Below are 25,123 nucleotides of genomic sequence, written 5' to 3'. Positions count from 1 at the left end.
GCTTTGCTGCATGACTGGCCCAATCCTCCCTGGCAAAATCAAACTACGCAACAACCCAAGTCAGCCACAGACAAGTTAAAATGTTAAACTTGATTACGAAATGATAACAGCCTTCAGATCCTTCCTATTAATTTTCTTATGCCCTGTTATAGGCTCAAACACTTTGCTGAAACCTTGTTTGCAAAGAGGTGCCATACTGAAGCCAGAAGTAGCCGTGTAGTATTAGAGAGAACAATCTCACCCCCTCAGCCCTTTGAAAACAAAACAAAAAATTAAATGCAGTGTTTTGGAGCACAGAAGAGCAATAAGTGGCAAGAACAGCTTTTTTTTTTTCTTTATAATGGCAGGGTTTCTGCAAGTCACAGCACTACTTGGCTTCTATATTTAAGTCTGCTAAATTTGACTAGTTCCCACAGAACCAAAGTCTCTCACTGAATATTTAAAACATCTTGTGAGGCAAAACCTTGTATTAAAAAAAAAAAAAAAATCAAGTTTTCATCCTGAAATTTGTCTTACTTTACTCCTTTCCCTCATATTATAACTAGCACAAATATGTAGTATGCATGTTCCTTTTGCATATACTATCTAGTATATGCATATATCTAGCAGCCCAAATAGAAGTATTGCAACTGTGAAGAAAGTCAGAAAAACTGCTAGCATGAAACAGTGGAATTCATTCAGAAAGATGTTTCAGCCAAGATTTAAAAAAAAAAAAAAAAAAAAAGTTCAAAATGGGCTTCTGCATTTATATTTATGCCCTGAGGAAGCAGCTAGAGCGCTTGGCATTTTCCATGGACGTTAACAGCAATTGCTCTGCACCTTTGAAAAACAGGCTCATTACTTTGCAACTTAGCCCTAGATTTTTAGGTATTTAAGGACCATTATGATCATCTGATCTGTTCTACTGCACAAGCCACAGAATTTCCCCTCACCAAGACCTCCTGAACTATGTATCTTTGTGAAAATAATAAAATCCCAATTTTAAACAGTTTCAACTAACTGGGAAGCTATTTTGATATCTAGTAATTTCTCTCATTAGTATACCTCATTTCCATTGTAATGCTTTCAAATTTTATCTTCCAAACATACTTTTGTGTCATAAAAAATCACCCAAAATTTGCAGGAATACCAGGACAATTTGGTGTTGGCAGCCTTAGATCTGCTACATTTTTCTTTCAGCACATTAGAAGGGGTCTCCTGCCTGCCCAGGCCCGGTATTCAGCGCTGCATGTTGTAGGCCAGTCACTGGAACACCATCCCTGAGTGTCCAGGCTGCCATGCTTGCAGCTTCTGCTGGCAGCTAGCACCACAGCTTACAACTGATGATGTGCTACAGATGACAAATGAGGTGCAAAGCATTCCTCTTATCTCAGTCCAAGAAACAAGGTGCTACAGAAACACAAGGCTTCTTAAAAGCTAGTAAGGAGCAGGAGGAAGCTAAGTAGTTTTGAGAGGACTGTCCTAACAGACACAGTTGGTTGTGCTGTAGGAGACTTTGCAATTCTCTCTAAATAAACAGTCATTTGAATACTCCAGTCATGTGAATTAATAGATTTTGGGTGGCTCTGCGGTCACGGACAGGCAGTCAGGTGCCTGCTGTGCCTGGGCAGATGTAACCTGGCTGTCCGAGGGAGGCTGCGTAGCCACGCTGAGGTGGCAGAGAGCTCAAGCTGGTTAAGTCCTGCTGCGAAACAAGCCCAGCCCTCCGCCATGCTAGCACAGCTTTGCAACTTCAAAGAGAAGAGCTGGCTTGCCTCCAGCCGACATGAAGTACAGGCACAGGACGGGCCCCAAAGACCCGTCCTTCAGTACACCCTGTTCCAAACACCGCAGCAGAGACTTTTGTGAAGGGGAACAAAGAAGAATATGGAACCGGGGTGAAAACTGCTTTGAAATTTGAAATCTGCTCTTCAAAAGCTCTGCCCTTTAGGCTTAACCTGCTTATGTTAACTACAGAAAAGTTCAACTGAAAGAAAAAGAAATTCCATACACAGAGTTTAAACAAATGAGCCAACAAATCCCCTTAAAACAAGGGACAAAACTCAAACCAGTGACCAGCTAGTTATATGTAACCTTAGCATAAATAGATGCTTTCAGCACAGAGATTAAGTGACTTGAATTTTTTGTAGACATGTCATTCCTCAGTTATTCATCTTATTCCAGAACTATAACACATACAAATGTTTCACCTAATGTTTCTAGTGTTAGGATTAACAAAGTATACACACAAACAATAGTTTATTTTAATGGCCTTTACTTGTAAAATTAGCTTGTATAGGGTTTATCTTTTCACTCATTTATTCTTGGTCTGAGGCACAGCTTTTGGAATAGGTGAAATATGACAACAAATGAGAAAATAAATATTAAAGTAGATAGGTGTCCATGGCCGCCCAGAGAAATCAGACAAGAGAAAAAAGTCTAGTATATAGTCCCAGAAAAACAGACCAAAATCATAGGAAACACTGTATGTGCTCTTGCATACAAAGAAGTGCAATGAGGGCAATTAAAGAACTGAAAGCTCTAACCACAATTAATGCCTTCTCATTCCCATCACAAATGTAGGTTTTTCAACTCCCTGACTTCTACAAACATCTGCAGAAAGGAGAGCACAACCTTAGATAATCTCTTTATGCCATGCATGGAACAAGACAGCCACCTTTGGTTTGACCTACCCCGTCAGGTTAAACAGTCTGTGTGATAACCCTGCCCAAAACAGGCTACATGTGTCAAGGCACAACCTGCCCTACCTCCTTATAGCTGGTTTATCTCAGATAAATCCATGACCTTGACAACATAGTGATGTGAGAACTTCATCATCTGTAGTGCACTGAATTTAAAGCTTGCAGCATCACAACCTTCAAGTCAATCAACTGGGCTACCCCTAGAGATCTCAGACTCTCTGACTTAAAATATATTATAGTCACACTCTTGCTTTTATAAAGGGGCAGAGACAATTCAAGAGACCATCCTCATGCTGAACTGTTACAACTTACAGGTTTATCTTATGGCAGGGTAAGGCAGGAATTGATTAAATAGATTCAAGGTCCTTCATTAAATCAACCTCTCTGTTTTAATTAAGAACATCACTGCTCATGCTCAGCATTATCTTCATACCCTCCTTACAATGACAGCATATTTTACATAAGATTTTTTCCAAGCAAGATAATAACATACCTCATTTTCTCCTCCCTGAAGACACCGGATTCTAAGGTCATGGGACTAAGAATTTGGAAGTGACTGCAGGAATACCGGCATCAAAAAACTGAATGCCAACAAAATCTCACCTTTTCCACTAAAATCTGAAATTCATACCCAAACTCCTTTAAAACTCAGTTAACACTAGATGCAAATATTGCAATTTGGTTCTTTCTCTAAAAGCTCAAGAAATGGTAAAGTTTCTTCAACCCACATTGCAGAAGCATTAAGAATTGTTAAAAATAAATAAATAAAGCATGTCTTTCAACACTCAACATTTCCCCCCCCCCATCTACTAACAGCCACTCAAACTTTTGAGGGGAAAAATAAACAAACAAAATCCATAAGCACTCTAAAATTTATTATGTGCCTGTCAAGTTACTGTCACCCACCAGACACTGATGTGGGGCATGTCCCATGATTGAGGGCAATTTTAAAAAAAAGAAAATGCTTTCAGACTGTATTCAGCTTTCACCTCCAATACAAGATGGGTCATTTAAGTCAAGCAATTGTTCATCTCAATATACAATAATAAATGGCCTGAAGTATGCAGAAATTCAGCCCTGAACTTATGATCTCTCCTGATATAAAAAAACAAAAACAAAACTACCACCCATACAATTTGGGAAAGAAATGCTGATTATTAGGACATAGAAACAGCAAAGTCTTACAGCATAAGCATAAGTCAGGATACATGTCTAGATCCCAAGCCCTTCCTGAGTACTTAGATTCCTTATGGATCAATTTCATACTGTCTCTGTTTGATACAAAAAATAGATATCACTTGGTGAAAGATTAATTAAAAAGATTTAACAAATTAAGATGCAAGTTGTTTTAATATCAAAGAGTTGCTCCTATTTTAAATACTTGGGAAATGCTCCTTTACAACAGCTGCAGACATCACATGAACATCTACAGAAGCAGAGTATCATTATATCAGGATGACAAACATGCAAGTAAAATCTCAGAAGCAAATCACTTTACAAACTGTGCCCCAAAGAAATGTAAAACTCTTCAGCAGGTCAGCTGCTTTGTTTTGCTCTAAATTTCTATTTATTTGCTGTTTCTGGGTGTGTTCCTCATTGTTTTATGGTTCATCATCCTAGCTTGAGCATGTTACAGCCAACCTCACTGTGCCATAGGCTACTGCTGAGCAATCCTCTGCAAACACACAAAGTTCTTCAGACAAAATCATAAACAACCCTGACCAAGTCAATAAAGGTGCAGCACATCAATTAAAAAAAAAAAAAATGTACAAGAAATTAAAATTCACAGTCACCACCAACTATGCTTGGTAATCCTACCTACTGAATATGAAGTAAACTCTCTATTAGCCCTGCTTTTAAACATTAACTTGATGGTATTACTGCACCAAAACTTGGCTACAAATAGATATATCCGGGCAGTAACAAAGACAACCTTCCAGACAGCATTTCCATGCACAGATTATTTTTCATGCATGGTTATGCAGTATTTACACTGCAATTCCTTATGCAACGCAAAAAAAGCCAACATAGTATTACTTACAAACTAGATATGCTGTAAACAGAGTTAAACTGTTCCCCTTCCATAAGGGTCTCTGACAACAGTTATAAAGCAATCCTCAAAAACAGGGAATATTCAGTACTAAGGAAAAGGCAAAAGCAATCACATTCCTCAATCTGAAAAGGCCAAAATGGACTAACATTACATTAAATCCACAGCTTGACCTCCTACACAAGAAAGTTCTGGAAACTTATCAATTCCTGCACTGACTATCAGCTTCAGGTGCCCCATCATGTACTTGTTAAAACAAAAACGACTCCCCAGCTTATTTTCCCTTGAAACGATCAAGTTAAGAGTCTGTCAGCTCAGTTTGCGAGTTGCTTGAGGATCAGTTATCCCACTGTAAAAACAGCCAATCTTCCTGGCTCATTTTCAGTTTGAATTTGTAAAGCTTCAGCTTTTAGCCTCTGGGTCTTTCTGGATTTACCTGCTAGATTTAAAAATCCTTCAACTATCAGAATGTTTCTCCTCCAAGACATAAGTGCAGACCCTGCTCACGGAAACCCCAAGGCTCTGAAACAGCAATTCTCCAGCTTCTTCAAGACACGTCACAAGAGACACACAACTGAGAACCATAAAAATACAGAGCAGATCCCTTCCTGGCTCTTAAGCAAGCACAAGACACCCCACAATAACCTCAGCTAATTCTGGATCAGCACAGCTCATGCGATATGACCATGGCTTAGGAGCTTGCAAGTCCCAGGTGGCTCAGGAGCCCTGGGTTGGCCACACTTGCCTCCTTGAAGCATCTTCAGTTCATGCTCAGCCCCTCCACCAAACCGAACAACCTGTTCTTCCAGTTTCGCCCTGCAAGCATGGCACTTCTGTTCTTGGGGTTCAGCCAGGGCTAACGTAAGGCACTCCCACCTCCATTACTGGCTGAAGAGGTCCTCCCTGCACACAAGGGCGAGGATGCACATAGGTTGGCAGAACAGGGACTTCGTAAGCAGCGTCAGGAGCATGAGAAAAGTAAATCTACTGAAGATACTATCAAAACATCCTTAGTGACTGAGCTAAAACTTTGTCACAAAAAAAATTAAAAACCCACACTCGAGAACTCAAAAGTTGCAGACAGAGCTAGGAAACATATTTCCACGCGCTCGCTTTAACTTTCACAACACAAACCAACTATCACTGACCATTAAGGTGTCTTGGTATCCTCATTCCTTCCTTGTACAATACTGTGGCTGGACCTGCTTTATACCAGTGCAGAAATAAATATAAAGCACTGAGCTGCTGTACAAAGTGCTGAGTGTCCTAAATAAGAAAGACGATGCCAAAACAACCAACCTGTAAATGGCACTGTAAGGCTATGTCACGGACTATACTGGATAGACTGAACATGTTCTGGTCCTGGTAGCTGCAAACAACATTAGAGATCAGCCATGCTAGCTCTGGCACAGCGCTATCACAACTACACAGCTCATAGTGCTAGCAAAGCAAATACAGCTTTTGTGTGCATCCATTTCTACAGACCCAGTCCAAGAGATCCAGATTTTAGGGATCACAAAAGGAAATCGAAGAGCTGCACTGATCTAACCATACAAATAGGTTAAAGAAGGTAAGAAGAGATCCAGTAGCCAGTAACATCTAAGACAAAACAATCACAGCAAAAAATACAAAACTGCTTTTATCAAAAAAAAAAAGCAGAAAAGAGCTTCAACATTCAACACACCTGTATGCAAGACTCAGAACTGGGGTGTAGTTTTCTAATCCAGCAGAAACTGAAAACAGTGCAAGGGCAGTGCACTGCTGGCAGGAACAAGGTCCTCTGGCCAGTTCAGGAGTTTCAATGTTTGAAACCCACCAGCAACACTAACCTGTCCTTTTGGCTTAGAGGTAGAACAACAATCAGGAACAGGGACCGGTGGGAGGATCTGTCGCCAGAAGGGAGCAAATGCTATCTCTCCTCCTTTTTAGTCACTTAGTTCACTGATAAGCCAGACATTAAGGGCTTGAATGGTATGCAAGTCATCACAGCAGGCTTATGAACATTTAATCTGCTTTGATTTTGTTTCAAAATGCTTTGTACTTAAAGTTAAAAAGAAAAAGTTATACATTTTTCCCTTTTATGGCTGCAGTTCTTTTTTCAGCCACTTAAGGATGTTATCATAAAGGAAAGGGTATTACAAGATAAGCTCATCTAGGTCACAGGAAAGAACATTTTCCAAGCTAACCTAAAGTACAAACGATCTCTCTGCAATCAACATAAATTCTATAGACAGCAGTTAGCTTGTGCTCTAATCTTTGCAATCAGTAAGTCAATGAGCAATTTTAACACAGTAATTCTATGCTGCTAAGGTTACAGAACAGCAGAGTTGTGCAATGAAGATTCCTGCACAAAGAAAAACATTTTCAGATGCACTTAGACCCTGGAGTAAGGAAGCTCTTGGCTCCAATCAACAATTTACTATAAAAACAAAACTAAAAAGCTTTTCTGTCTTTGCAAAGTTGGCCAAAAATTCCACTGCAACAGTTGTTTCCCTTACATTTCAGTCTCTTACAGTATTAGCTCAGTCCGTATGGCATCTTTTCCATCCCGTCTTTAGATGATTCTGTCAAAACACTGTAAATAACTTGTTTCCACTTTGGCAAGATGCCGGGATGGGAAAAAAAAGAAAGAAGAAAAAAGTCTTCACTAACTACTAAAGTAATAACACCTTATAACAAACAATTACTCAAATGAAGACATGATATACATGTAAGTTAGTATGTAGAGCAACTTTAAATTATACAAAAACCCTTTCATTCAGGGAAGCACGCCTATCAGGAAATTAAATGAGGCAACTATCATTTATTGAAGCAACCTCAGATTGAAAAATGCATGCTTCCATCTCCAGTTCCCCTATATAGTCTATGCAAAGAAAGCTCCTGGCCCGAATCGCCTCTTTGAAAAGAGCTTTGCAAAAGGAGGGGCCACTTACTGCAAGACCGCTTAGTATAGATCACATCACATCCTTAACAACTGTTTTGATCCATCTGTTATCCATGCTTGGCCCATCCTTGCTGCCTGTTTAGCCAACAGAGAACCACAGTAACCTCATCTAGGAATCTGCAACAGCTATCTTCCCTTCTGACAAGTTATATGAGAGAAGAGGGATAAAAGAAAAAGCAGCTCTCAAGTTTTCCATAAATGTGACCTCATGTTAAAAAAGAAGCACATTTTGGGGATGCCACTTCTACCTCACTTTGAAGAAAGTATACTTGTAATCATGTTAAATTCTCCTGGATCTTAATTTTTCCTGGATTTCTCCTATGTTCCTCAGGCTGAGAGGCTACACTGAACAATTCCCATCCTAAGTTATTAATTGCACTGCTTTTGGTCAGCAGTGCAAAGTCACCTTTAGCAGTAAATATTCTCAAATACTAAACAAAAACTATGCTTAAAAATAAATTATCAAAAAGACCATAAGTATTTTCCAACAATATTTTAGGTTTTATAAAAAGAAAAATATTGCAAAATAGCAACCAAAGGCATGGAAAACATCTACAGCATGTGCAGAAACCATATCTGTCTGGTCTGCCTACCTTTAGATATGCAGCAAAAGGAGGTCTATGCTATTGCTAAAAAAAAAAAAAAAAAAAAAAAAAAAAAAAAATCCTTCCACCAATAATGCAGAGTTAATTGAATGATGAATTTTCTTACTAGTAAAAGACATCATTTTTAAAACACAGTGCCCCTTGCAAAAAAAATCTGAAGATCAGCTGTTCTGATTTCAGGTTTAAATTTCTTTTTTCTACTATAACTCCATGAAGAAAATCAGATTTAGGAAACCATTTTCAGGCTTCACTGTGTTTGAATGTGTCCTGTTTTAAAATATGGTACCTATGTTAAGAGCTTCTTTAACTTGAGGCTAAAGACCAAATACAGTAAAACCTAAGAAACCTAGGTTTAGAACATAATGTCTTTAAGTAGCAAGTTTTATTAGAATATTCTGCATTCTTGTAATATGAATACATCTATTTGATTTAATTGTGAAATGACAGAAGAGCAAACAAGAATGCAGTATAATGGATCTCCAGATGCAAGTATCTCAGGGCACAGCTGAGATCAAAGAAGGAAGTCATTTTTGCAGAAGCTGGAGGAAGGAAGAGTCAACAGCACACAGCAGAAGACTTTCCCAGCCTCCCCTGGTCTTCTGCAGAGTCCACAGGAAGTTTAAACCTCCCAGCATCCCCAATGAACAAGAAAGGCAGACAAATAATATGTTTTGTTGTTTTTATGATGTTCTTTCTATAAAGCTTTTGTTCTAAGCAAGTAAATCTTAGCTTTATGACGGATACCATCATTGCTCCCAAAGGAACATCATTGTCTCTGTGGAACTAAACCCCTGGCCTGAAGACAGGGTCACAACTACTGTCACGGTCAGGAGCTCGCAGCTCTCTTGGAGTGGGGGGATTGCATGGTTTCACCCCCAGACTGACAAAGGATCATGCACTCAGACCTGAGAGCTTATTTCAGGTTCAGAGGTACAGTCAACCCTGGAATTGTATCAAATCACCTTCCCATCCTTCCTACACAAAAGTTTTGAAGCAGAGTTCAAAAGAGCTGCCTGCATACTTGCACTACAGCATATGCTCTGCAGTTTCGGCAAACCACAAATAAGTTTTTTTTGTTTTTTTTTAAATTAAAAAAAGGCATTTCCTGAGTTACGTGTCTCTAAACACACTCCACGTGCCTGCTTTGGTACTATATTATAACACCTGCATCCAGTGAGACAAATAATCCTCTTGTTTAATGCAGTCCAAAATTAAAGCCTGTTCTTTGTTGGCCTATAGGCACCACTGTAGCAATCATGATTAATAAAAACAATGTCTAATTGCCATTTTCCGCAAAGACTAAGGCTGCAAAATATTCCTAGTCAAAAGGAGGCAAACACAGAGCTTTATTCCCTAGCATAAGAGCCAACTTTTCCTTCAAGATCTTGTTTTTATTCCTATTGTTTCTTGAGGAAAGACTTATGAAGTTTTGCAGTTCACATTTGTATTTGAGAAGACGCTTGTCTGCTGATGACAAAGAAAGTATTATATACAGCAATTTTCAGAAGTTACAGCACCCACTAATGCTCCATGTGTCCCTTCACACTGAATTTACTCTACACCTCTTCCATGCAGATATCTCAAAGCTTTTTTTCTTTTTTCGAACAATTTAAATGGCATTGCATAACATGGAAGATTACCTTAATTAGCTAATGGAGGCAGAATTTTTAAGGGAGTTGCCCAAAATGCCTGTAGCCAGTGACAAAGCAAAACAAATCTCCAGTGCAATTTCAGTCCCATTATAGCCGCCAAACCTTTGGCAGACCTCCCAAAGGTACTGGGATTCCACCCAGGATATCCCAACTCACAGCCTTCAGCCCTATGAAGTTTTGCTGTCTCCTCACAACATACCTACCAAGGTGGCAGTAGAAGACAAAGGAGTTGGGCAGAGCAGGCTCCATGTGCCAAAGCAGGACAAGCTCAAACCTGAAAGCCATTCATTACATATTAGTTACAGATTTCTAAATCTTAGTAATGTTTTCACTCTGCTTTCTGAGAATGATTTTGGAAGCCACACCTTGTTTAGGGACAGCGGGATTCAGAATCAAAAGAAATCAAACCAAATCAGTCAGACTTTACACCTCTGAGCCACAAAGTCTACCTGAGGGTTCTCTCATTCATACACCGACAGTAAAATAAAGCAGAAATACCTAAAATTGTGATTGTTTGGCTTACTTTGTCTCATTTTTAAAGAATAAGTGCTTACTTATTTAATCTATTTAATCCTCTGTAGTGTTCCCTTCCCCAGCAAAGGTGTATTTATTCTTCTGCCCCAATGGACCAGAAAGGACCAGGCTGTACCTGGCTGATCAGCCTGCTGATACAATGTCTCTCAACATGCCAAAAACCATCTCTCCCTGCACTGGATCCTGCGCTTCTGGCTGAGCAATGTTGCTTGTTAGGTACCAAGGTGGTCTTGCACAGAAGRACCCCTGCACCATTGAGAAGGACCAGAGAAAGGATTCTGCTTGGGATTTGTTTTTCCACAGTCCCATTTTCTTCTGGGGGGATGAAGCTGTAATGTATGATTCTGTGATTACAATTTTTTTTGGAAGACCCACTCTGAGACATCCAAAATGTAACATTTAGGGCTGTCTGTGGAACACCAAAGCTAAACAGTAYCAGTATCTCTTCAGGATTGCATCCAGCAGCCCTCACCTTCAAGCACGTGCAAAGCATCTACATAATCCAGACTGGAGAGGGCTGGAGGGCTTTTTCATTATCATTTCCAAAAATGCATTGAGGGCAAGCACTGACTGCCATACCCAAAAGAACATGCACTTTACTAAGAGGCTGGCATGCAAGTAAAAATAAACTTTCTTCTCCCTGTACTAGAGAGCCAGCTCTCCAACTTCTCAACAACCCTGCTTGCTTTGGAAGCTTTCCAGTCACATCTTTCTGTATATGCTATTGGATATATATTTTATAAGCTCCCTTTTCTTGGTTAGACATTGCTGTTACAAGCTTATTCCATTAATACTTCATATGAAAATAAACCTCTCCACATTTCAAGAAAACAACTGTTCCCTGGCAACAATTAGTGGAAACTGTTRTCATCGGTATTTTACTTTGATTGAAGATTTAAAAGGGGGGGAGGGGACCCTCCGTTTTCCTTCACAGTCTTCAGCAAAACCCACAGCTCAAAGGACAGTTTTCTTCTCAAAAGTAAAAGATTTCAAATATCTGAATTCCCAGAGAGTTGGAAAAAAAGGAAAACAAAACAGCAGCCTAGACCATTGTAACTACTACAATCAGCTGTTCCACACTGAAAAACATGTTGCCCTCCATATCCCATTGCTATTAAAAAAAAATCTGCAGCTTGAAATACAATGACTAATCCCACTTTTGTAGCCAACTGACTAGAACATCTTTCTAAGATAAAAGAGAGTGTTACTGTTTATTAGAACCAAAAATAAGAAATCTTAACTATTTTAAAATAGGAAAACATAAACTAGAGCTTTAGGAAAGCTTGGGTGTAGAAATGCTTGAAACAGCTTTGAAGTTGCGAGAAATACGAAGGCTCCAAACTTTGTCACACACAAAGACTGAACTGGCAATTTGTCAGAAGCCAAAGGGCTGCAGCTAATTATTCTGGATTTGCATAGCTTGTGAAACAAAAATAAATGCATGTCCCCATCGGAGGTACTTGTGATGATTTCCACTTCACTGCAGGTTTTCARTCTTACATTCTTCAAATTATGCCAAACAGATTTTTCCTGAAAAACAAGGCATATGGAGATGTTCTCTCTTTTCCTCACTAGTATAAAAAGTCGTAAGACACAGGTTACTTTACTGGTTAAAGTAGCACTGTCAATTTGCAATTCTGAATTTGGCCCTCCATTAATTTGGGTGAGGGGGTGGGGGGAGGGCAAGACTGAACAAAACCATGCTTTTACTAAAAGAAGATCAAAATCTGCTTTACTTTTTAAAAAGCTACTCCAAAACCCATCAGCATTAGACTCCATTACTAGAAAATAAATACGTTTTAGCGCTAATGCCTCATTAGACAAGCACTGCATAACTTCAGGGCCACTCTTTCCCTCGAAAGACTGATAAAGGAAATTCTTAAGAAACGCTTCTACTTAAGCACTGACCGGAAAGCCATCCCTAGACCAGCGCAGGAACTCCCTGCCCCAGCGCATGCCCCGCAAGCGCTGGCAGACGGGGCTTCAGTCCTATCTGTCACCTGCTCAGGGCATTGGCAACCCTCCCCGGGCCCCTTGCAGCTGCTGCCTGCTCAAGCTGCTCCAGCTGAGCGGGCAGCTGCAAGAGGCCGGAGGAGCGGGCAAAGGAAGAGGAGGGGATGGTGGGGAATGCCCCAGACACCAAGAGAGCACCCTATGGCTCTGACTGGCCTGTCCCTTCGTGTCTCTTTAAGGGGATATACAAGAACTGCCACAGCAATCACACGAGTGTTACAACCAGAATACTTTAAATGCAGCCTTAAGCTTCTATCCCGCTGAACCAGTGCAGCCTTTCGTTGGAAGAAAGCCAGCAGCACAGCACTTGCATCAGATCTGCTGAATACCTTCACTTGCTCTGCTCTGCTCTTCCCTTCGGGCCCCACAGGACAGCATGGAGAAGCCTCTACACTGGGCAAAGCACAGCCCCACACATGTACGGAGACAACCGCAGTTGTAACACGCACCATGCACACCACAGATCCCACACCACCACGGGGGCTGTGCAGCAACACGTTTCCCTATATGATCTTGGACACATCCTGCAGTCTTTTTATGCCTCAGCTTCCCTCTTGTGTAAGTGGAACAAGAGTACTTCCTTCATCCTTCACAGGGTACAAAAATGGTAAGGACCCTAATTCAAAAAGCACTCTGATACTGTGGTGATGCCTACTTAAAATCAGATAAGTGACCTGCCACAAGGCATGGCAGTCTGTTCAGTTAACAGCCCATATTTAAAAGCCAGGAAGACATTTGTTTGTTGTGTCTTGCAATATAACATTGGTTTGTAGCTGCCTCAGTGACTTGCATTTAAGCTGCAGAAAACAAGTTTATATTCAAAACATCTCCAAATCTGAAAGATGCTGCTACTCACAGTTCTGCCATTGCCCGCTGGAAGAAAAGAAATGTGGTAACCACTTCAGCACAGACCCAAGGCTCTCAAATGTTTGGGTGTAGGCTTAGACTCACATTGTCTTTGGGAATCTCATAACCTGGAAAGCTTTTTATTTGGTTCATCTACTGCACTATCTTTTAAGCCAACTAGCTTGATGGATGTTATTCAACTGTATGAAATAATAACGTCACGCATTTCAGCTTCTGTGCATAGAGTTCACAATGAATTCTTATTATGTAAATTAAATCAGTATTTCTAACAAACTAATTACTTTTCACCATGCAAGCTTAGAGGTTCTTTCTTTGTTTTCAATCTGGTGCTTGAATAAATGTCTTACTCCTGGATACAGGAAGATGCTTGCTTAGCATCTCACTGCTAGTCCTACTCTTGCGCTACTTCTCTTCAGAGGATGCAAGTTTCCCAACTAAGTAATAATAAAGCTCTACTCTTTCTGCTGGAACTAAAAATTTGAGTCAAGACAAAAATGCAGAACTTGAACACAAGTCACAGAATCTTAATGGCTGTCCAATAGCAGCTCATTGCTAATCTGTACACTGGAATTTACCATAAGAAAGCAAAATAAGAGGATTTCATTAGTCTAGGTAAAGGAGAGAGGACCATCTTAATCTCTCACTGCATGAAGGAAACAAATCATGTAAGTGCTTACTGAAGACTTACTTTCTCCTAGTAGGAAGATCTTTCCTGCTCTTGCACAACATTTTAGGGAAAGAAAAAAATGATGTCTGTTCACAGAAGTCAATACATACCTGTCTTGCCCATCACTGCTTTGTATCTGGAAACCAGTAATTGAATGTTACTTTCTGACTCACTGCTTTTTACTGGAAAGCACATCCATTTATATAAACATGCTAAAATGCATTCAGAAAGTTTCTGAATTTATGTAAACAGGAACACAGATAAACAGCCTGTATATTTTTGTGTTTCAAGTTACTTGCCTATTGTCAGGTGTAAAAGCTGGCTTCTCTTGAGACAGCTCACAACAGGATATGTTCCTTAAAGGGTGAGAAGGGGGATTAAATCATTAAATCAAAAAAAMCCCCTGTTGCTTAACACAGGGAAACAATATTCCTTCTGTCAAATAAACTTTGTCCGGCAGATAACCCCAAGGCACGCCTCATCCAGGAGCAGGGCTAGTGCAAGGCATCATGCAAGGCAAGGACGGCTAAGCTTTCTTAGTAACGCTGGATGGGGAAAAGAGCACATTTCTGATACATCCCCTACTGGCTGCAAGTAATATGGTAATATGAAATATCAGGTAATAGGAAAGCAATGGGCATGTGATAGGCCAGAGGTGATAGTGCACAGCCATCCATCCTGTTCCAGGAGAGCAGTAGGCATTAGTGTTGAAGTATGCCTTTAGGGCACAGATTCCCCATAGAGGCTGGTCTGGCATCTTCACTATGCTGCGAAATCTGAAACCGTGAAGTACCTTTATACAAAGTCCTACTCAGTTCTGTCCAAATGTTTCCCAACATGCTCTTTCAATAAAGAAATCCTTTCCAATTATTTTTGTCTATCCGATGACTAGCAATTAAGCTACACAAACATCAGCAACAACAAATTAATTTGTGTTCCCTGCATACACTGCTATAGCAAATACTAATTAAAGTAACACATTGAAGGGCAGCAACTTTTAACCCACAAGATAAAATGGAATCTGCTCAGCTAATGGAAGCAGCATTGAATTCATCTCATATGGGCACAAATGCAGACACCAGATTGTGGGGTATTATTGAAATAATAGTGTGTCATAGATGATTCCAACACAAACACAGGCTAGCTTTCTCCTTGTGCTGCTTGTGAAGCTGTGCTTAGCAAATGCTGCTTGTATTCATCAATCTGGAGGCACCACATCAGACTGGATGAAAGAAGCTGCTCCTTAGCTCTAGGCAATAGGAGGTACAAGCAAGGAAAATGACCCTGTGGTTGTGAAAGAGTACTAGAAGTATGGTTAAATCCAGCCATTAAAGTATATGCCCTCTCTTTCCTTGTAATGTCACACAGTTCTCATATAATCACATATTCCTGAAAGGGACATTCTCCAACTTAACTAGCAGTGAAAATTGTTTAAAAACCTTTTTGATAGTGGATTCTTTAAAATTACATGGCCTGATTTTTCCAAATTTTTAAGTGCCTTTCTCCTACTCCCTGCTGGTGTTGAGAAGCATATTTCACATGGACTTTAGAGCAATATCCACTACCAGTGGCTCACAGCACATTGTTCTCTTCTCCCTCTTCTCTCTCTTTATTGAGGGAGTTTCAGCTGTGCTACTGAGTTACCCCAAAACACTTACTTGTGGGGAACACACTGACCACCTTAGTGTGTAAAATGAGCATTAGGTTAAGCATCGGCAAGAACGAAACCTGTGACATGCAGCTCTTCAAGCTACACAAAATAAGCCAGAAGAAAAAGCACACCTCCCCTTCGAGCTTTTAGGGCTACAGTGCTCTGAGGTGTTATTCACACAAACACAGCTGTCACAGAAACATAATTCCTTTCCCAAGGTGCCGCTATCCTTTAAGTAACATGTTGTGTGAAATATGACCATTCGGACCTGGCAAACAGAAAATGTAGCCAACATCTGAACTCATCAGTAGATGCACTAAAACTCCAAGGCACTTTAGTGTCATTTCTCTGCTCGCTGGGTTGCAAGAACATTCCTTCCATCATGGTTTCTTTTAAAGGACAGCTCCTGTTTCTGCTAAGCCTGACTCTCCTTAAATGCAATAAACACAGATTAACATCACCTAATTAACTATCAGATCTTATTAGTTAACAGAGACAAGAAAAGCCTAACTGCATCCTCACTTTCACCAGTGCACATGCTGACCCCAAGACTAGAAGGGTTCAACTCACATACACTCAGCAAAAAGGGACACATTTTTTTCCAAAAATGGTACCTGAGCAACACCAGAGAAGTGAATGGAAAAGAAAGAAAAATAATTCAATCCAGATGAATGGCAGCATTTAAATCCAGTAAACCTTCTTTATAAGAAAACAGAAAAAATTGAATGGAGTTTTTACTCACCTGCACTACTTCTACTCCTCTTTTCCTGGAAAAGAAAAGAAAAAAAGGAAGGGTTATTTTGGGAAACGTGGGGAAAATATAAATCAAACACTAATGAAAAAGGGTTGCTTCACACTAGAATGCAAACAATAAAAATCTGCACTAATGTACCTGATTCAAATTCAGGAAAGCACTTGTTCAATTTCATCCCTGTCTATGAAGCACTTCAGCAGCTTCTGAATCACGACCTCAGAAGCGACGCAAGCTGCATACTAAGCAGCTACACTGCTGGGGCTGACACAGCTGCCAGGTGAGCAGAGGTAGGAAGTGGGTGATGTTAGGCAGCGAGCATCTCAGTTTGAATCACTCTGCCTTTGCTCTTCGTTTCTCCTCTGCCCCCACAGTGTGCAACCTGCACCACAGAACATTCCATGCGCTTGACAAATCTTCTCTGATTTGGATCCAAAGACGCATGTCTAAACGTCAGTGAGAATGAACACAGCACACTGATGTCATCTCTCCTGCTTACAGCCTTGCCCTACCCGCAACTTCTTGGTACACAGAACGCTTCCCAGAGCTACACAGATCCTGAGTGATTTACATCTATCAAGTAACCTTTCCCAAGAAAACTTTTAAGTTGTGCCAGGGCTTGTCTTCATCACAAGCACAGTGATATCCAGGCAGCTCCACAGCCTAACCCTGGAAACAGGGCACCAAGGGGCACAAGGCAGAGATACCGGCACCGGTCAGCTCCAGAGCAGACAGATGGCCCTGGAGCTACGGTGCCTGCCCTGATGCGTCATCCCACTGCAGCCGCACATACATCCGGAATATATCCTCACACATCCACCGCTCAAGATGGGCTGTGTATCCTGGGAACAGCACCTCAAAAATATAATTATTTGAGACTCCAGCTGGTACGTGGTATGGCACTATGTCCAACGGGCCTAACTGCACAGGCCCCAGCAGAGGGGTTGCTGCACCATGTTCCTACTTTTCCTGTGTAGCTGCGCCCAGGGAAAGGCTAATAAATTACCCCAGCAAGCACACAAGTGAACACATGCGGCTTCATCCCTGTAGGGCAAGTATGCCCCATCCTACCAGCCTAAGCAAGCCTCCAAGCTCCCTGAACATGCACCAACCCCAGTGCTGTGGGCTTTTTGGGGGGCAAAACAAGACACAAACGCAGGTATGTGACAGTGAGAAATACAGTATATTGCAATATCCTGTTCTAGACAGTGGGGAATCTGGATGCGGGGACACCACAGAGTGCATTGCTCCACAGTTTAGAGGCATCCTTGGACTTCGATTCAAAGACAGACTTGTGATCACTCCAGCTCCTGCAGAAGCAGAGTCCAAATACGTAAGGTTTGCCAGGAAGGTACAACCCTTTGAACGTTGCTTTGGCCATACAGCAAATAGTTCTAGTGATCCTGAAAAGCCAGGGACAAGACGCTGGAGAGGCCTGTTTGTCATACACCAAAATGTTGAGAATTGCAATTGGCACAGCCAATTTTAGGCAAATCTGTAGACATGGCTTGTCTACTCTGCCAGTATGAGAATTGAGATTCAGGTACATACAGCCAGGCAAAACTCAGTCATTGCATTTGACAAGTTATCAAGCAAAACAGAACATTTCTGTTTTAGTCTTGAGAGCAGAGCCGAACCCCTGGCAAAAAGCCCAGTCATCTCTACTCCATGCTATTTTCCCAATGTATGCAGAGTATTTAAGTATATTATAACCATCTTTTCATTTTGAAGACATAGGGAATTTAATCTAAGAATCAAAAGCCTCAGCAAGTACAAGCCTGGAATTTCTTTTCCTTATTCCTACTAAACTCATATGTGAAAACCAAAGGCCCTTTTTGAGGAGGTCACAGAGCAGGACTGCCTAAATCTGTCCACAGTGACTTTCTATCTAAGAGCAACTATGTTGTTGTCCATAGCTGCAACTGCTGCACACTGCTGAATACACAATGGCTCCTCCAGTTTTCTGCCCAATACAGTAAGTCTTTCTTTTGGAAGGTCATTACAAAGATGCCCAAAGGGACAGGCAATCAATCAGCATCTATGACACAAATTGCTCCCTTCTTCCACTTTCCAAGTCTGGAGTTTCTCTGGCCTAGAAGCAGCATGCCTTGCACACCCACAACAGAGAGCTTGCCATTGCTCAGCACAGAAATTAAAAAGAAAATGAAACCAAGTACCTCTTACAGAGAATTTCAAAGCCCTCTTGCAGATAACCGCAGTCTGTAAATGACAGGCAATTTATATGCTGCCATTACAGYATGGCAAACTGCTGCAGAAAGTCACCTGAGGCTGGCCAGATGCATACTTCTAACAGTGTTATGGCAGGGCGAATTGAATGTTGTAGAGAAAGAGTTAACAGTCAAATTGTCTTATCTTGCTTAGCTGTGTGAAAATCATTGTTAAACAAGAAATAATAGGCAGGCAGTGCTTCTTTGTAAATAACTGCAGCAGCCCACTCAGAAGCATTCCAAGTATTGTAAGCTAAAACTTAAAATAACCAAACCAGCTACATTTTTGCTGTGCCTGCCCTGGAGTAAACAGAACAGCTCAGACTGCCATTGAAATACGCCAGGTTTCAGTGTCTCGGAAAGGGCTACCCCAGAGCCCCTCGAAGAACGGAGGCCGACGGAAAGGCTGCATTTTCTGCCCTGCCTGCACACGCACTGAATAAGCTTTGTTCTGCTTTGAAGAAGAGAAATACTCTCAAGTTGGTTGCCAAAGTCACTTGAGAAGGAATCATTCCAAAGGCTTTTTACAATCCCCCCCCCCGAAAATGACTCCACAAATTTACTGAGATCTGTTGCAACTGATTGGCCTGCACCAGCACAAAGAAAGAAGCCAGGCTACCGCTCCTGTTTGTGCCAGCACAGAAATAGTAAAAGAGGTGTCTGATGCTGGATATGAAGTCACACATGCTTAAAAAGCTAAAGGAAGGAGGAAATGATTAGCCAGGTTGGCTTGTAGTGCTGGCTCTTCCTCTTTTTCAGAAGTGGGATTTCCCATTTGTTTATCTGAAACATTGTAACATTTTTATATTTAAACACAGGGGAGAAGGAACCATAAAAGCATACATATTTTGAGAACCAGTTAATCTGGGAAAAATCTTATGCCAAATGGCCTTTTTTTTTTTTAAATAAGTTATTTGAAAAAAACAAAAGGTCTCCAAAACAACCAGGATGACAACCAGCCACACACCTCAGTTCTGGCATTAGCTGATTCTCCACCCCAGAGATTTCCCGAATCACCACCTCCAACCTTTCAGGCTGGGCAGGTCACAGCTGCAGACACGGGCACAAGGCAACAAGACGTCCCTTAAACAAGCAAGCATGCAACACCACGTAACCCCACTGTGACCACCCCACCTCATGCGTGAAGGGGGCTTGGGGACAGGCAGGGACAGAAAGCTGATCCCACACTCCAGAAACTCTAGGACGCTCAAAAAAATAACCAGACAGGAGGAAGCAGTTTGTGGGCCACCAAAACAATTCACCAACAAGGGGCCATGTGCGAGGGGTACTCAGTGGAGACAAATGGCTCCTGAATTAATTTTTCTGGGAGACCAATACAGCCATAGATCGGCCMCTACTGCTTCACATTGTGCTTAAAAAGCTAGTAAGAAAAATACATCCTACACCCTAGGTATACTTTCTTTTGGGCTGTTTCGTTAATGGAGGACAGGCTCTCTATTAGCTACACTGAAACATTCACCGCAGATGCACTAAATATACATGAGATACTTTGAGAAACTCCTCTCCCAGCACAAACCACAGGTGCTTATATAGGTACAGAGCCCCGACTCAGACTTCAGTGCAGAGAACAAAAAGCACCGCGAATTCTTCCAGACGAGACAATTAAGGTAAGCAAAGTTAAAAGAGGAGAATGCTTCCAGCTGTACCAACACCTATTGTAAAGGCAGGTGGTCCCTCAGCAGGGCTGCTTCATCTGGAGATGGCGCCACTATGGCTGTGCTCCTCCATGACGCTCAGTGCTGCCCATGACCCTTCTCTCCTCTCGTGCACCTTGCAATCAAGCTGCATCCTACCGGCGGAAGGGCTCCTCTACTCAGCTCGCCTGCCTCCATGATATTGGCTATACGAAACCCACAGCAAGTCTGTTTTTCTGAGAAAAGATTCTCATTAGCTGTAAGCATTTCCCTCCTCCCTCCAAACAGGCAACACAACTGGGCCAAAGAGAGTCTATCTGCCTGATTCCATTGCATAGATTTAAAAAAAAAAAAAAAAAAAAAAAAAAAAANAAAAAAAAAAAAAAAAGGTCAATTCTAAACTATATTCCCAGAGGTCACTATTTTTAAAACACACCTATTCCAAAGAGCAGTTAGACAGGATCTTATACTCCAGTCATCAGCCCAAAAAAAAAAAAAATATATATATATATATATATATATATATATATATATATATATTAGCAACTGTTACAAAACCTCTGGGGAAAAAGAGAGAGAGAGAAATAAAAAACAGTTAAAAGTGGTAAAACTAAACACCTCACTTGCAGCAAAGCTTCAATACTTTGATTGGGCACAGTATGCCTAAAGCCATAGAAACCTATTCAGATGCAGCACAAATCACTGACTAGCGTTTCTGGGGCAGCCTTCCTTCACCACAGAGCTGTTTAATCATACACTGTAACACTTAAGAAAAGCAGAAACATTCATCATAAGTTACTGTTGCATTAACCTGCAATACAGAATAAAACCCAGAAGATTATGACTCCTTAGTTCCATACATGAAACCAGTGAACAGCTCTACTTGATAATGCAAGCCTAACCATATGCAATAGTGGTTAAAATCTTAAACATGAAGTCAACTTGCATGGTAAAGTTAGGATGATCCATAGATTTAGAAAAGAATTCAATATCAAGTTACTATAACCTCATTATTTCATGTTCTGGAATTGATGTTTTACCACAGCCTCAAACTATGTAAAATAGTTCCATTAATTGATTTATTTTTTTTTAATATCCAAAGTAAATAGTTTGGATTTAATGCTCCCCCACAGCATCTAGGACCTGAACATTACACCACTATGCTAGTAAATGACAGTTAAAAACAGAAAGCGACTATCGGGTCACATATCATAGTCACGGTTAAATTAACTAGCATATCTTTGCTGTCTGGTCTGAGTGACAAGTAACAAAAATGCCAAACATTCAAAATTTCAAAAATAAAAACCAATCATTTTATTTGTTTTAATAACCTACAAAGTTATTAATGCGTGCAGTGAAGTTCATTTTCTCAGATAGGAGAATGTTTCACCTCTAAAATCTCCCATTTAAGAAGGAGCACACAATAATAATGTATTGCTTTGATATAAAAAAAAAAAATTCTTCCAGAAAAGCAATATATCATCATCAGTGAGGGGTTTAGAAATATTAATGAATCGGAGCAAAAACCTGCAACCACTAAGAGACTTTCCACCACACTGAAATTATCAGACCCTGAGGCGGCACCATGCAACCACCACCAGAGCTAAGTGCAAAATACAGCAGATACTGTCCATTCAAACCTTGCAGATACCCTGTTTCTCCTCCTGGCACAAAGGCAAGCTCAGTCAATTTGCCTTCTTTTTTTCCATTGGGAGGGTACCCTGCATTTCTGTTATTAAGTATTTGTGAGGATCCTTGCTTTCATCATCTGTCATTACTGACAGACTCTGTCTTATTGTCCATCAGGGAAGTAACCAGCTGGCATCCCCAAAGCGGGATGCTCGATGTCAGGAGGCCCAGCCTCATGGGGGGACCCATCAATTCACACTGAAATTAACTGAAGGCACCTGAAATACAAGACTCCATTGTAATGTGGGGTTTTTGTGTGCGTGTGTGTGTGTGTTTTTTTTTTTGGGGGGGGGGGGGGGGGGGTTAATTCAGTCTATTAAGCAGGCAATTAATCAGGGTTAAGCCTTCCCAATTTAAATCCAACTATTCTTACCTTTCAGCAAGTTTTGCCCCCTTCTGTAATCAGTATTTTTGAAAGATTTATGATTGAAATGGATCAAAAGTTAGCCTGTGGTGGGGGGATTGTTTTTTTCCCCAATTTTCTCAGTCTCTCTGTAAAGCACCCTAAATCCACAGGAGAAGGGAAATAAAGTACACTTTCATAGTCATGCATCAACAGCTAACGTAGTATTAGTGAGAAAACGTGTCACTTAAAACTTTGCCTATGTGCTCTTTAGATGGGCTGAAAAAAATGAGGCTTCTGGCTGTCCAGGGGACCATTTAAGTAGAAAATCACTGAGGGTAGGTACACTCATGCATTTCTTCCTTGTTTTATATCAATAGGGAACAGTCCAAGCAGTAGGAGCACTCATACATCAAACACTACAACACCATAAGTGATTTTCACACCATCATCCCATTCACACCTGACATCTGGCAGAACCATCTGATCTTCTCCACATCTTCAAAGCATTATATCATCCCATTTACAACTATAAACGTGCTCCTTAGAGTGCTATATCTGAACAGAGTGACAGGCAATGGACTAGAAAATAGGAGAGCATTTTGGCAGGGCAGGCAGCAGCACTGTTTTTTAGCATCCACCTGAGGCACTGCTATGCTCCCCCCAGCCTTATGTTCCCACCACAACACCCATACATATGTACCAGTACCTCACAGCACAGAGCTCAGCTAAAAACCAGCTAACCCAATATGCTGCAAGACCAGTGACAAACTGCAGCATCCAAACTAAAACACAATTTGGGAAGCGAAGTTTAAAAGCCTTCAGAGGTTCAAGCGGGGGGAGCCACAAAAGAAAGAAACCAGATGCTTTAAACAGTAACTGGAAGGAAATAAACTGCCTTCAGTTACTAAACATTAAGACTAAGTTTTAACAATGGTTTCATGAAACATTACAGGGTTACTAATTTCAGCATTAAACAACAGCTATTATGGAAATAAAATCTGTAAATCATAGAAGTCATAAAAGCCATTAAGTCATGAAACACAAACTTGAGAGGATCTGTTTTCTTCTTAAACTAGATATATAACATAGATCAGTGCTGCCGAGTTCTGCAAGACTTTCTTCTTGGAACTGGAGCCCCACATTCGGGGAGCCCATACACATTGTTTTCCCAGCAGGGACATAAAACCTTTAACTGTGGTCTTTTAAGAAAAAAAGTGAGAAGCCACCAGAGAGAAGAAAGAATGATGTACAGCAGCACAGAAAAATTATTAAAGGCAATGAATTATTTATCCTACCAGACATTCAAAGATATATTTAGTAACCAATAATAATTATAAGTAGTTATGCAGGGTTTGGCCTTCAAACATAGGCATACAACACCAACAGTGAATTTTGGCATTACCAGATACAGTTCTCTGCTATGGCAGGCAGCCACAACATGCAATCTCTTTATAAGTCAGTTAGAAACCATCCTCAAACCAAGTTGTTTTGACACTCTGTCTTTCATTACAGGACATAATTTCTTCAAAGGTCCTTCAAATTTGCAGGCTAAATCATCCCAGAATCATCCTTTGGCTTCAAAAAACTTCTTGCCTCCTTAAGCATTGCAAAGAGCAATCATGTCCTCTCCGCTCCAAGCTCCCGTTGTCTCTCCATGACCCTAATCACCCTACTGTTAGTATAAGTCTTTGCAAAAAGCAAACACATGACCCATTCTTTTCAAAAGTCTTTCTAAGGTCACAAGGCACTGGTGACAACTGAAAGAGACCTGAGAAGAAGCAGCAGAATCACAAGGCAGAAGACTATCCCTTCCGGGGACAGACATGGTATTTATCTTTTTCATATATTTTAAACTCTTACTGCAGGAGCTATTAGAGGTGTCTAGAAACATATGGACACACTTGTGTTTTACAAATAAGATGAGCAATACGCCTCACACCAAAGGGTTTATAATCATAAAGACACTTAATACTGCATATTTGATCTCCAGCGCCATGATATGTTCAATTAGCTCTCATACTGTTCTTAGTACCATAACCATAAAACAGTTTAATATTTCATTCTCTGAAATTAAGTTTCTAAAAATTTAATTTACATCATTCTGAGCAACCCTCCCCCCCATATTAATTTAAGCCAGCAGTTAAAAATTACTAAATAGTCTGATGTTCTCTTAAATCACAAGATAAGTCACTATGTGGCAAGAAAGATTCTGAAGACTCCATTCTCTGTTGCAAGCAGAGCCCCAGAAATCAGGCAAGCAAATTTTCTTCATCAAGGGAATCTTTGGCTCGGGAAAGAAGGGCAATCCCCTATCCACTAAGAAGCTCATTAGTTAGTTGATTGGTAATTTGTTTACTTCTGACTTTCAAGATGCTGCCAAATTGCAGGGAAAAAAATCCCACTTATTAACTCTGCTAAAGAAAGCAAGCAGATATTAGAGTCTCTTCAACTCCTCTAGAACTAAATTTGAACGTAATGGAAGTAAAATCATCCTAAGAGACTTGCCATGAAATGCTGTCCGCACTGAAGCTGAAAGGAAAACTCGCACTGATTTAATGAAGATAATTTCTGGATAACACAAGTAGGACTACTCTAGGCTGAAAACCAAAGGTAAACAGATACCTACACCTTTCTCCCACATCAACTGCGAATCCAACAAGCAGATACAATTCAGTTTTCCAGACAATGCCAGTTAACAAGAGAGTTCATCTTTCATAGTTAAATCCACTAAGTAAACCCACGCTTACACTCTAAGCGATGGGTCTACATTCTAGACAACACAAATCATTA

At 40.7% G+C, this 25,123-nt stretch overlaps 1 protein-coding gene across 1 annotated transcript in view; it reads right to left on the bottom strand.

Moving 5' to 3' along the window:
- ITPK1 (inositol-tetrakisphosphate 1-kinase) overlaps positions 1–17,231 on the bottom strand; it is a 122,755-nt gene extending 105,524 nt beyond the window's left edge. The window contains exons 1-2 of the mRNA XM_026079455.1: positions 17,209–17,231; positions 16,407–16,431 (exon numbers count right to left, since the gene is read on the bottom strand). Of these exons, the coding sequence (XP_025935240.1) occupies positions 16,407–16,431; positions 17,209–17,231 (48 nt within the window). The remainder of the gene's footprint in view (positions 1–16,406; positions 16,432–17,208) is intronic.
- Positions 17,232–25,123: the final 7,892 nt, after the last annotated feature.

This window comes from Apteryx rowi, unplaced genomic scaffold (genome assembly GCF_003343035.1).
Source record: "Apteryx rowi isolate R43461 unplaced genomic scaffold, aptRow1 scaffold_5, whole genome shotgun sequence".
Classification (NCBI taxonomy): domain Eukaryota; kingdom Metazoa; phylum Chordata; class Aves; order Apterygiformes; family Apterygidae; genus Apteryx; species Apteryx rowi.
Note: the sequence above shows the minus strand (reverse complement) of the source record. Positions and strands in the feature narration are given on the sequence as shown.